Source organism: Centrocercus urophasianus, unplaced genomic scaffold (genome assembly GCF_019232065.1).
Source record: "Centrocercus urophasianus isolate 14NV4802_14NV808 unplaced genomic scaffold, USGS_Curo_1.0 seq_39, whole genome shotgun sequence".
In the NCBI taxonomy this organism is placed as follows: Eukaryota; Metazoa; Chordata; class Aves; order Galliformes; family Phasianidae; genus Centrocercus; species Centrocercus urophasianus.
Window position 1 is genome coordinate 3295236 of NW_024884966.1, and position 11980 is coordinate 3307215.

Here is an 11980-nt window from a genome sequence, read left to right on the forward strand (position 1 = left end):
GTGCCTTCCGAGCAGCAGCAGCTGCAAAAGACTAAACTTCTAACAGCCACCCTGAACAGCTTTTCCAGAGGCCCAAGAACTTGCAGTTGAAGTTACAGGAGTTACAAGCTGTAGAAAAGAAAGTGAGAATTTGTTTTCTGCATGTGCTATGAAAGCTGTAACCTAATACTTAACCAACCCATGCAGCATGCCCAGGGCCAGCTGCAGAAAGCATACAATTGAGCTCACCAGAAACTATGCATTTAAACCACATCAAATGAATCATATCCTACAAATGCCCATATCCTCCAGCAAGCGAGGCAGCCACTGATAACTAAGTCAGAAGCAGCTGCCCATGCTGTAGACATGGGAAATTCAAGAATATGAGCCCTAGCAATGGGGAATATGAGGACCAAAGTTATGGCCACATCTGGCGTGACAGGAGGGAGAGGAGCACGGCCCATCCCAGCCTGCTCTCTTAACTTAGCAGCATGGTAAAGCGTCAGCAAGCAGCAGTAATGGAAGAATCTATGCCTTTTATTTATTTATTTCAGAAAATACTTCTGTTGAGTTCATCACAAAAGTCATTGAACAATAAACGACAACGAACATAAACCGTACAAAAAAAAAAATATATATATTTACGTGACAGGAAGAATGAAACAAATGAGAGATGGATAAAATATTGCAGACTGTCGCTTCCCCACCGCCCCCCTCCAAAATTCGAAACTTTGGAATATGGAAGAACAAAAAATTTTCCTCGAGTTCCTTTTGCTGAAGTTCTGGTCCATGGAATTCAACATACCTGAAGGAAAGCTACGTGCCTCCGCCTGGCTTTCATAATGGCCATCTTTCCTCTCTGCCAGCAAAACTCCCACCCACAGCCCCGAGGCTACGTAACAAACTTCACAGCTTGAGTACAAAGCCTGCCAAACAAACCATCTACTGCATGCTCACAAAGCTTCCAGGAAGGCTGTAAATCAGACCCCAAAATCTCCACCTACTGTTGGTGCATGTCAGGCTCCATCTACCAAAACTTCATCCAAGGTAAGAAGCAGCTGTTGCTGCAAATCCCCATGCACTGCAGCAATGCTGTGGTACCTACAGGCCTTGGGAATAACTTGGGGGTCAGAGGAGGATCCTAGGGTAGTCCTCCCCTCCGACAGGGAAGCGTATCAGAAATACATCTTAAAACAAGATAGGGGTAAGGGGTCCTACAGAGGAACCAGAACTTGTCTTTACCACTAACCCAAACATGAGTAAGAAAAATCCTAAACAAAAAACAACAACAAAACAACATAACTGTAATGCCCCACAAAGTAAGAGTCACTCAAAAATTATATGTGAAATGCTACATCTGTTCTTCTTCAACCCTCTTCTCTTCCCAAGCCCATCCCTGAACTCTCTGCAACAAAAAGAGAGAATTGCTGCCAGTATTTCAAAGGTTTCTAGAGTAGGATAGGAGAACACCACACTGCACACTAAAAATCACAGACTACTCAGTCCCTGACCTTACATTGGTAATAGACAGAGATGGCACAATCAGCCTCAAGCCCACAAGAAGGGCGCAGAGCAAGCAAAGATTACACAAAGTCAGAACTTGCATAGTCTGTCAGTTCCTGCACTGTGGCAGACAACAGCTCTTGCTTAAGGTTGGGTTTGTTGGTGTAGTTGTGGCTTTTTTTTTTTGCAGATGACAGGGAGCTTGACAGGATGGGATGCAAGAAGAGCATTTACTCAATGATGGAGGGCTCTCAGCATCTTTGCACACAAAGCAGTCAAGGGAAGACTGACCAGTAACCGTTTGCAGTGAAAGTTCTTTGGGCTGAAAAGAAGGCTTGGTCTGCTGAGAAATGCCATGGACATAAAAGCAGTTACTGCAGAGATGGTGTTTGCACTAAAAGCCAGAGACAGAAGCAGCTCGGGGCAGCCCCTCCAATGGGGGGCAGATTGGAAACCTCGAGGATGAGACTTCGCACTGCCTTATAGCAAAGGCTCAGCACTAAATAACCAAACAGAAGTCATGCCATGCTTTGGCGTAACAGAAGAAGGATGAAGATTTCAGAGGATTAAAGACAGAGGAGGGCAAAAAAGAACATCATCTCTGGGCTTAAGAAAAAATAACAAACAACAAGCAGAAAGAAAACATGGAAATATTTCCAAAGCAAACTGTCCCTTTTACTGGTAGCTCTATCAAAAGACAGAAAAAAACCAAAATCTAAACAAAAAAGATACATAAATGTAGCATATGTTGTACATATGTCATAAGGAGAAAGGGTGTTCAGCTGCTGCTGTACTACACAGATCAAGCACACGAGATGCTACACGACAACATAAGGCACTTGGGATACAACGATAATTAGCTACTCTATGAAGACACAGGATTGTGCAAGTGGAGAAGCTGCCTGAAGCGAAGCAGGCAGGAAGAGGAATTATTCAGCAGCCGGTTTCTGAGAGGATTGTATGTGTCATCTGTCAACAGAGCCAATCCTCAGCTGTTGAGAGGCGCCAGCTTCAAAGTCTCCTTCCTCACTTCCCCTCAAAAAGGGGGACCTTCTTCCAGACTCCTGCTGACATTTTGTTTGACTCAGAGGTCACGGGAACAGAGGAACAAGTGGAATCTGAGCAACTGTACTCACGTCCCTACACATTTTCTCCCTCCTGTGCCCAGCATTAGCTGAGGCTCTGCAAGGAAAGGAGGAAGGGAGAAATGACATCGACAAAAAGAGGGAGGAAAAAGCGACTCCATTCCAAGAGTGGCAGACAAACAACTGTCTCTCATTCTCCAAAAGACGAAAGATACAAATGACAACTGTGCCAGCCTCACTGCAAAAAGCCCAAGCTAGAATCATGCCTGGAGGGGCTGAGCAAGTGACATGCCATGAGACCACACATCCCATCACCCATAAGGAAGGTGGGCTTCCATCCTGCCTCGCACATCAAAGAGTGGCCAGGCTCTCCTCGACCCCATGCACCGGGAGCTACAGCTGACTTTGCTGCACAAGAGGCACCAACAGCAAAGCCCAGCTACAGAAAGCACCCCAAAAAAGAGCTATGGGGTGAGAAGCACCCACCAGCCAAATCCAAACTGGTGCACAGACCCCAAGGAAGCCCACCGACCTGTGAGAACCCTGGGCAGGAGGTGCTGCCCACCAGCAAAGGGGAGTGAGCCAGTGGCACCTGGGCTTCCCCCAGACCTCAGGTCAGGGAGGTGCAAGAGAGAGAGTGGTCTGTAGCAAAAGACGGCCTCTGAGGTAGATTTAAGACAACTCCATTTGCCAACAGCTATGCCTCACAGGCCTTTCCTAATGTACAAGCTACTCCTCACAGCCCTTGGCATCCTTCCTGTCATCTCATTCACAGCTCAGAAAGGGATGAAGGGGCTAGGGTTTTTGGAAGAAACCCTACATTTGATAGCACCTTGGGTGGATACAAGCTGTGTATCCTATGGAAAGAGAAGCTGATGGCTGCAGATGGCACAGCTGGACTGGCATGGTAGGAATGAGGATGGCTAAGCACAAGGGGCACAGTCCCATTAAGGCAAAACCCTTTGCAGCAGCCACTTCACTCTTCTGGAGGAGGTGACGAGCCATGAGCTCACCAGGTCTGAGGCACAGGAGGCTGACAGGAGCCAGGCCAGGTCTCAGAGTGGGGCAGGGCTCGAGGATTCACCTGGACCTGAGGATGTCACTGCCCCACAACAAGGCATGATGAGCTGCAGAGCCCTGAGCCCAGCTCTCAGTGCTGGGGGATGCAGAACAACTACAGGGCAGTCCAGAGAATAAAGGGGACCCAGCTGTACCAGAAAAGCTGGGGCAAGTAAAGGCTAGGATGTGGGTCCTATAGGAAGAGGGAACTCGTCTCCCTTCTCTGCTTCCTAGATCACTAAAATTAGCTTGAAGCCAGGAGCTGGAGGAACCCCACTCAACCAGAGACAAGACACAACAGAGGTTCCTCCCTCAGACACTAGTCCCTATTTGCAGCATCGACATCATGCAACACGTGCTGAGTGTTGGCTGGACTGCCCCAGCAGGGGAAAGCATCAGCCATGAGCACCTCATGGGTCTCAGAGTCCCCGTACTTCTCCCCTGGAGCCCGTTCCCATAGCTGACACATGGAGCCTTCAAACTGCCACGGCCCTGAACCAGGGGATGGGGGGAATCAACACAGAGAGAGGGGAGAAACATGCTGTAGGAGCAAAAAAAGTATTTCGGAACCATCTACAACGCATTTGTAACAAAAATGCAAAATAACCAAACACTAAAATAGAAAAAAAAATAATAAAATTGCACACTGATTTACGGTGAAACAGAGGAAGGCAAAACCAGAGGAGGCTCGGAAAAGGCTCCTGCAGGGGAAAGGAGCAGGGGAAAGGGACCTTTTTGGTTTTATTGCAAATGGTTCAAGAAAGTAAGAAAGAAAGGGAGGAGAGTGAGACACCTCGGGCAGACGGCCTGCTCCCAAGCTGCTCAAGACAACCTTGTGAGGACTGGGAGGAAGGGCTGCCCTCAGTCCTGGCCCCTCACCCTCCTCCCCAGGAGCCGAGGCCTTTAGGGTGATTTCAGCTTCTTGGTTCGCGGCGAGGTGCCATTCTCCGCTTTCACCACTCCATTTTCATGGTAACCTGGGGACAGAGACAGAAAAACCTCACCTCACCTGTGTGGGCCAGCATCATATATGGATACACATTCTATACGTCATTATAGAATGAGTTGGAAGAGATCTTAAAGCCCAACCACGGGCCACAGGCAGGGACACCTCCCGCAGCCCAGGCTGCCCACGGCCCCATCCAGCCTGCCTTTGGGCACTGCAGGCACCCACAGCAATCTGGGCAGCCCGTTTCCCGGCGCCCCCTGCTCACCCGAGTCTCTCTTGAGCGGCCTGGCTGGCTGCTTGGCGCAGGCTGCGGCCCGCTTCCTGCTGCTCTGCTCGTGCCAGTACTCCCGCCAGCGCCGCAGCTGGAAGTGGATGAAGCGCCACATCACCGAGGCCTGGAAGAGGCACACCAACAGCAGCACACTCATTCTGGCAGGGGCGGAGAAGAGGCAAGGCTGAGAAGAGAGGAGCCAGGCCACCATCGGCCTGGCCTTCACCCCGCACCGGTGGACCAGGTTCCCATGGACCGATGGATGTTTCCTAACATCCAGCCTGAACCTCCCATGGTGCAACTTGAGGCCGTCACCTCTCATCCCGTCACTGTTAGCTGGGAGCAGAGACCAACCCATATCTCTCCACAGCCTCCTTCCAGGGAGCTGTAGAAGCTATAAGGCCCATCTCAATCAGCACTGCCCAAAACAATGGCAGCCCATCCCATCCCCTGCTTCCCCCATTAACGGGCATCCAAACACATACAAGCAGATGGAAAAACTCCTTTTTCATTGACCACATCAATACACAGTTACGGGTCCACAAGGGAGAACACGCATGTCTTTCCCTAAGGTGTCTGCTTCAGTTCATCCTTTGTAACTGGTTACTTCCTTCAACAAATACGAGGGAAATAGTTTCACAAGATACTCACAGGAAAGGATGCAGAGAAGGAACAGATATGGTGCAGGACATTCCTACCTGAAGAGGATATGGTTGAAGAGAAAGCTGAAGAGATTCCCTTTCTCTGGCTCCAGGGCCTGGTTCTCCACGCGTGGCAGACCAAAGCCAATGACCAAAATGTAGAGGGTTAGTGTGAAGAGCTTGGTGACCACAAAGACAACAGCCCAGACGTTAAACCTGATGGAAGGCAAGCAAAGATGTGGACAGGAGCAGCCTCTGGGCCCCATGGCCATATGCAGCGCCCCATTCTCACAGAATGTCACCCCATTCTCAGCAGAAGGTCACGCTGCCAGCATGCACCGTGGTGCAGAAGCACTTTGTAGACATCTCCTCTAGCACATCTCCCCTTCCTGACCTGGAGATGCTCCAATGTTTAGCACTGTGCAGCTCAGTAACCTCTTTGCTCCCAACTCTCCCCACCCTAACCTCAATCCAACTTCTTCTGGAGATACACTTTGTGCTGCACTCTCAGTGTCCCCCAGTGTTGAGCTGCAAGGTGACAGCAAAAACCAGAGGGCACTGGAGATGGAATGCCACGGCCAGCTCACCCACTTACAGCTTCTCGTTGTTCTCATCTGTGAAGTAGACCAGCCGGGCCATGTGGAAGAAGAATTCAGCTAAATACTGCAACAGCAAGAGGATCAGCCCCAAGCGGGTTAAACTAGAAAGAAGGAGAAGAAGAAAAAAGCATCACCAGGCTGGTCAGCTTTGGTCCTTCACATCCAGAATGTTCCATCCTTAAGCTGCAGTAAGCACCAGCCCAAAGCTGTACAGCTCAGATGACCAGATTGCAATGGTGAAATCCCCGACCCCAAAGCATCAAAGCAACAAACCAGTAGTTTATCCCTCACAAAAGCAGCTCTGTACCATCCTGCAGCTAGGAGTTCAACTTTCACGCTATTTACTTTATCTCCCTGGATTCTCAGCCCCAGACGAAGAATTTGGGGATGAAAAACCCTGCAAAAGCCCCAGCTCAAAACACAGAGATAGACGACTCACTTGAGGAGGTACGCGCCGGCGATGTGCACCAGGTAGAGCGCAATGCACTGCAGCTGGCGTGGGATGTCCTCCTGGCAGGGCAGAGAGCAGTGTTAATCCCCTCACCCTGTCCTCTCCCCCCTTCAAATCCCAAAGCCCCAAGGAGCCTGGAGCCCTTGGACAGCTCTCACCTTGCGAACTTTTTGGAAGTAGAGCTCTGGCAACGCGTGCAGCCAGTAGGCCAGCTGACACAGGTAGAAGAACTTCACCTGGAAGCTGAAGGCAGGGATGAGCTGTGGAGCGAGCCTTGGGTGCCGTGGGCTCCTGGGGCCCCAAGCAATCCCCTCACTGCTCCGATGCCATTGGATTTAGGGGACTACATTTAGCCGAGTCTGGGCTTCATCCAGGTGTTTGTGCTGTGGTCTCCACGTCCCCAGCAAATCTCACTCTTGCAAAACCCCCAGAAGGGAGAATTATCCCCTCTTCTTCGTTTCTACCATGGAAAACGAAGAGCAAAGCAACCTACCCAAGGTGATGAATAACTAAACCATGAAAAAGCCCTTCAAGAACACCCTCCCCAAAGCTCCAGAGGAGATGCCCACCCCTGACAAGGATCTTACTGCATGCAAAGGGCTCTGTGCTGCCAGCAGCCCGCTCTCAGCCACATGGAAAATGGCATGGGGGAAGGAAGCAGTCAGCCCAAGAACAAAATGTGAGTGCTTACGGAAGATAAACATGCGGGTAGTTTTCCCACAAACTCTGGGGGTTTGATATGTATCCTTCCTGAAAAAGAGAGGCAAGTCGTCAGATAGAGGAACAAGGCAGCACGTGGTTACAATGAGGCAAGGTTAACGTCCCCTGCACAAGCCAGGACTGAGCTCTCCAAGCTCAGATATGTTCCCACGTCTCTAGTTTCATGACATCCTCATGTTTGGGTAACAAAAGCTGCGTTTGTGGTTGCACAAAAGGCCCTGAGCTGAGGGACAGGATGTTTTGGGGTTTGGGCAATGCAAGGAGGATGCTCTGGAAACACTGGGATGAGATATCAGTAGTGCAGCTGCAAGAAACCATGTGCATGGTCTGGGGGGCTTTTCCAGCCCAAGCATCACTCAGCATAAAGGAATACTTCTGAGGAGAAAGAGGAACAAAAAACACCTACAAAAATCAATTAAATATGCATCACGTAGTTTAATTTTCCACCTGCCTGCATTCCCCTGCACTCACAGAGATTACAGGAGCTCCCTTCTTGTTCCACATGTGCACAGGTCTTGCCACAGGGGTCTGCACTGGGTTTTGCAAAGAGATTTTTGCATGGAAAATTCATCCTGCCTGAGGCCAATTGTCACCATCACCTGTGCCCTCACTGCCCCAAATCTTTTCTTTTAATTGGCATGACTCCTGAAAGGCCAGGGGAGGGGCAAGGGACGCAAGGATGACCTGTTCTGTGCAGTGTGGGCAGGAGCAAAGCCCGAAGGTTCCCAAAGGGACTGATCTGGAGGTGACAGTGGTCCTCTAAGAGGGCTGGCAGGACCCCCTGAGCAGCAGGGAGGGGACCCCTCCTCAAGCATCCATTCCCAGCACTGCCAGGAACCACAGCTAGACCCCAATGCATATCAAATCCTCCTCATTGCTAGAACACTCTGATCTCTCCAACACCGTCTGCCCAAAGGGTGATGGGGGATTCTTTGCTTTCATTGAGTTTTTCTTCACCAGAAACCCAAAATTCCCCCCAGGAAACCCAAAGTGCAGCTAGCCCTATGCCTTACCGTCACCACAACGTACAAGCACCAAATCAAAGAGGTGAGGTGGAAGACGACCAGTTGCCCTGACTCATTGAACTTGCTGTGTTTGACTTTGGAGAGATGGAGACGCCTGTTGATTTTCTGGGATGAAGCAGAGGGAAAGGAGAAAGGAAAAGAAAACGTGAGCCACCAGGTCAGCAACTCTCCTTTCTCTTCTTCCTCCCTGTCCTAAGCATCGCCCAAAGATGACAGCTTACACATGGCCACCCCAGCCTCTGGACCACACCAGAGCCACATTTGATTGCAGCCGGACTGTGTCCCATCCATGGTACTTGAGACACTCCATCTACTCAAGACACCAAACTGCACTCACGTCCAGGGCGTATTCCTGCACCACTGCGTGCAGGATGATGGCAATGAAGATGTAGAAGAGGATGGTGACCAGATCCTTCAGACCGTAGTGATATTGGACCAGCTCCCCATCTGCAAAGAGATCAAATTGTGGGTAAGACCTCTCAATGCCAACGATTTCCAAGGCTTATGACTCACTTGAAGCCTTGAGGTGGCTATAACCAACATAGCTTGGATGGGAGCATGCATTTTGGAGGCAGAGAGAGGTCAAGACTATGCCAGTGGCCACATGGCTGGAAGAAAGCCCTGTAAAAAAGGTCTTCAGCCTGAGTTAGGTCATTGGCAATGCGGGGACAGCTTCTTAATTGTCACACGCCTCAAGGGAGGTGACACTCAGGAGCAGGACTCAGCTGCCTGAACAGAGGTGTACTGTGCTATAAAGCGATCTAAGAAAGCAGCACGGGGCTAGAGGATGAGAAATAGTACTCATGGGAAGCCTGCACTTCCAGAGCAATGGCAGACCTAACAGCACCCAAAGTACTCCCACAGTCTGCATTTCAGTATCTATCTGCAGTCTTGCAGTTTGTGGGCAAGAAGTAGATTTAGGGAGAGCTGCAGAAAGCATTGCAATGTGAAGGTCAGGCCCTGCCAAGCTGCTGCTTCCCCTTGCCCCAGTCCTCACTATCTGATCTGTCACCAACCCTCTTTACCCTCAAATAAAGCTTCAGCCCATATTTGCTTTTAAGACTGGAAGTGTCCTAGTAAGGTTAGAATAGGGTTTATGAAGACAGCTGGTATGAAGATGTGCATGACCTGGTCCCCATGTGCTGGGCGTTGTACAAAACCAGAGGTTGAGCTAATGCCTCTCACAGGGTTTATAACCACAGTATATGATAAAATTGCAAGGCTAAAGATGAGTAAATCACTTCAGGCACAAGAGAGGAAGTTGTCTGGACTGTGCTGCAGGGGAACACAGACCACAATTCAATTTGGGAGCAGAGCGAGTCCTTCAGCCATGACTTAGTGGGCTGCCCTTCCATCTTCTCTGTGTCTGCCACATCCTGTTCTTGTTGCACCCTTCTCTTCGACTGGAGGAATGCTCAACGCCTTTCAATAAGCCACACCATCCTGCTGCCAGGCCAGGCTTTGTGTGTTCCAAGTGTATGCCCAATGCTGAGCCCCATCCTTCACCCAAACCACTTCTTTTTGCCTCCACACCATGCTCACAGCCCTGACTGTGGCTGGGAGGTAGGAATGAGCAGCCAAAACACAAGCAAACCCTTTTAACATTTCTCACATTTGAAGACCCTTCACTGGGAGGTGAGGCCATGGCAGCCAGCAGCAAGGATTTGGGGTGATTCCTTCCCCCGGAGCAGCAGCATCTCTTACCTGCTGTAGGCACACTGATGTTATACTGAGGTAAGATGAAGAGGAAGGCAGTCTTGGCTGTAACCTGTCAAAGACACACAAAGGGGGCATCAAGCAAATTTAATTGCTAATTTCATTCCTCTGCCAACTTTTACTGTGCTGGGAAAGGGGGATGTGAGGCGGGCAGATGGGAAGGGTGTAGGTACTGGTATGGGAAGGAGGCTTCCCAATGGGACCAGGTATTTGGGAAGGGGGGGGATGAAAGAAATCTGGAAAAGCCAGCAAAGCCTGGTGGGGAAGCTGCTCCTGGAGGACGAGCATCCCTTCAGCAGCACCCATCCAGCCCAAGTGTTACTCAGCCACTGCTGTGGTCCCACCAAGCTCTGCAGCGTTACGTGCTGTATTAATTACAACCATCCCTCAGACCCATCCATTCTACTCCCCAGAATGAATCAAAGAAAATAAAATTCCAGACACGAGACGCTGGGTCCTCTGCCAAGAAGGGTATGCTGTTCATTCTTCATTTATTGCTTTTAATTGAAGGGAGGGAACCCCAGCACCCAGGCAGAAGGCTCTGTGGTGCTGCGGCAGAGCTGAGCATCCCATCCCTGTACCCCAAAGAAGCTTACCCAAGACTGGCACACCCCAAAACCCAACATCACCCTCTGACCATGCCCTTGTCTTTGTCCAAGCCTGCATATAGGCAGGGTTTTACCTCCAGCCTGAGGGCTTCACAAGCCTCCAGCCTCTCACACAACCAACCCCAACAGTGCCACAGCTGACAGACAGCTTCACAGACATAGCTGCAACTGTTTAAGAGCTGAGAACTACTAAAAACCCAGCTGGAAGGATTGCTTCATGTCTTGCAGGACGTAGTTATTGGGGGAGAAAACACAGGGGCTTTGCCAAGCGCTCCCATCCTGTTCCTAAGGGCATTGAGCAAGGGGCTGATGCAGCTGCCCCAGTGCCAAAATGCTGCTGGGCTCTGCTGACAGAGGAACAGAGAAGTGAGGAACACAGTGCCCAAGGAGAGGGAGACATCAGGCAGAATTTGGGGTGGTTATGGAAAAAGTGCATCGCCTGGCTGGCTTAAGGAGATGCTTCTGGCTCCTGTAAGGCCTGCTGGCAATGAAAGCAAGGTTACTTCATCCTGGAGTACAGCACAACCAGAAGCACCATCTCCAGGATGAAGTCTTGGAACCAGCCAGAGAGGCTGGGGTGCATCACCAGAGCTGCATCTGTGGCTTTTTGGAGGTGGCCCTCAGTCTTTCTAAAGGCTCAAACACAGCTTTGGACAGGCAGAGTGGCAGCTTCCAGAGCAGCAGCTCCATGAGATGGAGCACACAATGGATGGTACGAACCAGCAGGGACATGGCAGCCAGGACACCAGCGACATCCCTCCATTCTTCAGTCCTTGAATCATTCAGGTTGGAAAAGACCTCCAAGATCACCCAGTCCAACCCCACCATGCCCACTGACCACGTCCTTCAGTGCCACAGCCCCAAGTCTCTGGAGCACCTCCATGGATGGTGACTCCACCACTTCCCTGGGCAGCTGTGCCACAGCATCGCTGCTCTTTCAGAGAAGAAACATTTCCTAACATCCTACCTAAACCTCCCTTGACATCTTCCTGATGGTTGGACTCAGTGATATTACTGGTCTTTCCAACCTTAATGATCCTATGAAGGCAGAAACGAGGGTTCCTTGGCTCAGGAAGCAGACACTTCTAAGCTGCCATTAAGCAGCCTGTGGATAGGCCACAGAAAGAAGAAGCTGGTGAGCCAAGGATTATTCAGAGGCACAAGACCTGCAGCAGGAAGACACTCGCTGTGCTCACACTGAAATAAGATCTTGATACTGGAATTGTACGAGGGGAGTGGGATTTGCCTGCAAGGGACGAGATACCACATAGGAAGTGCTTTATGCTCCACCACATCCAGGTGGCTTTGGGAAACCCCCGGTGAGTAGCCCCCACTGTTCCCAGTGCCAGGGCTCCAGCACAGCACTGCTGCTGA

At 50.5% G+C, this 11980-nt stretch overlaps 1 protein-coding gene across 1 annotated transcript; it reads right to left on the bottom strand.

The window, feature by feature from the left end:
• Positions 1–495: 495 nt before the first annotated feature.
• TRAM2 (translocation associated membrane protein 2) lies at positions 496–10624 on the bottom strand. The gene is made up of 11 exons (XM_042832602.1): positions 10595–10624; positions 9987–10050; positions 8620–8729; positions 8271–8387; positions 7229–7287; positions 6696–6780; positions 6526–6596; positions 6083–6187; positions 5545–5703; positions 4841–5004; positions 496–4603 (listed from the first exon to the last, which is right to left on the bottom strand). Exons 1-11 carry the CDS (start codon positions 10622–10624, stop codon positions 4530–4532), a joined length of 1038 nt encoding a protein of 345 aa, XP_042688536.1. The 3' UTR covers positions 496–4529.
• Between the last annotated feature and the right edge of the window lie 1356 nt (positions 10625–11980).

Excerpts from the sequence above, each read along its gene's own strand:
- TRAM2 (XM_042832602.1), bottom strand. The coding sequence starts at position 10,624 with ATGTTGGGTTTTGGGGTGTGCCAGTCTTGG. Across the intron at positions 6,188-6,525 it reads GCCGGCGCGTACCTCCTCAA|TTTAACCCGCTTGGGGCTGA; the intron begins GTGAGTCGTCTA and ends CCTTCTTTCTAG. Across the intron at positions 5,704-6,082 it reads GATGAGAACAACGAGAAGCT|GTTTAACGTCTGGGCTGTTG; the intron begins GTAAGTGGGTGA and ends GCCTTCCATCAG.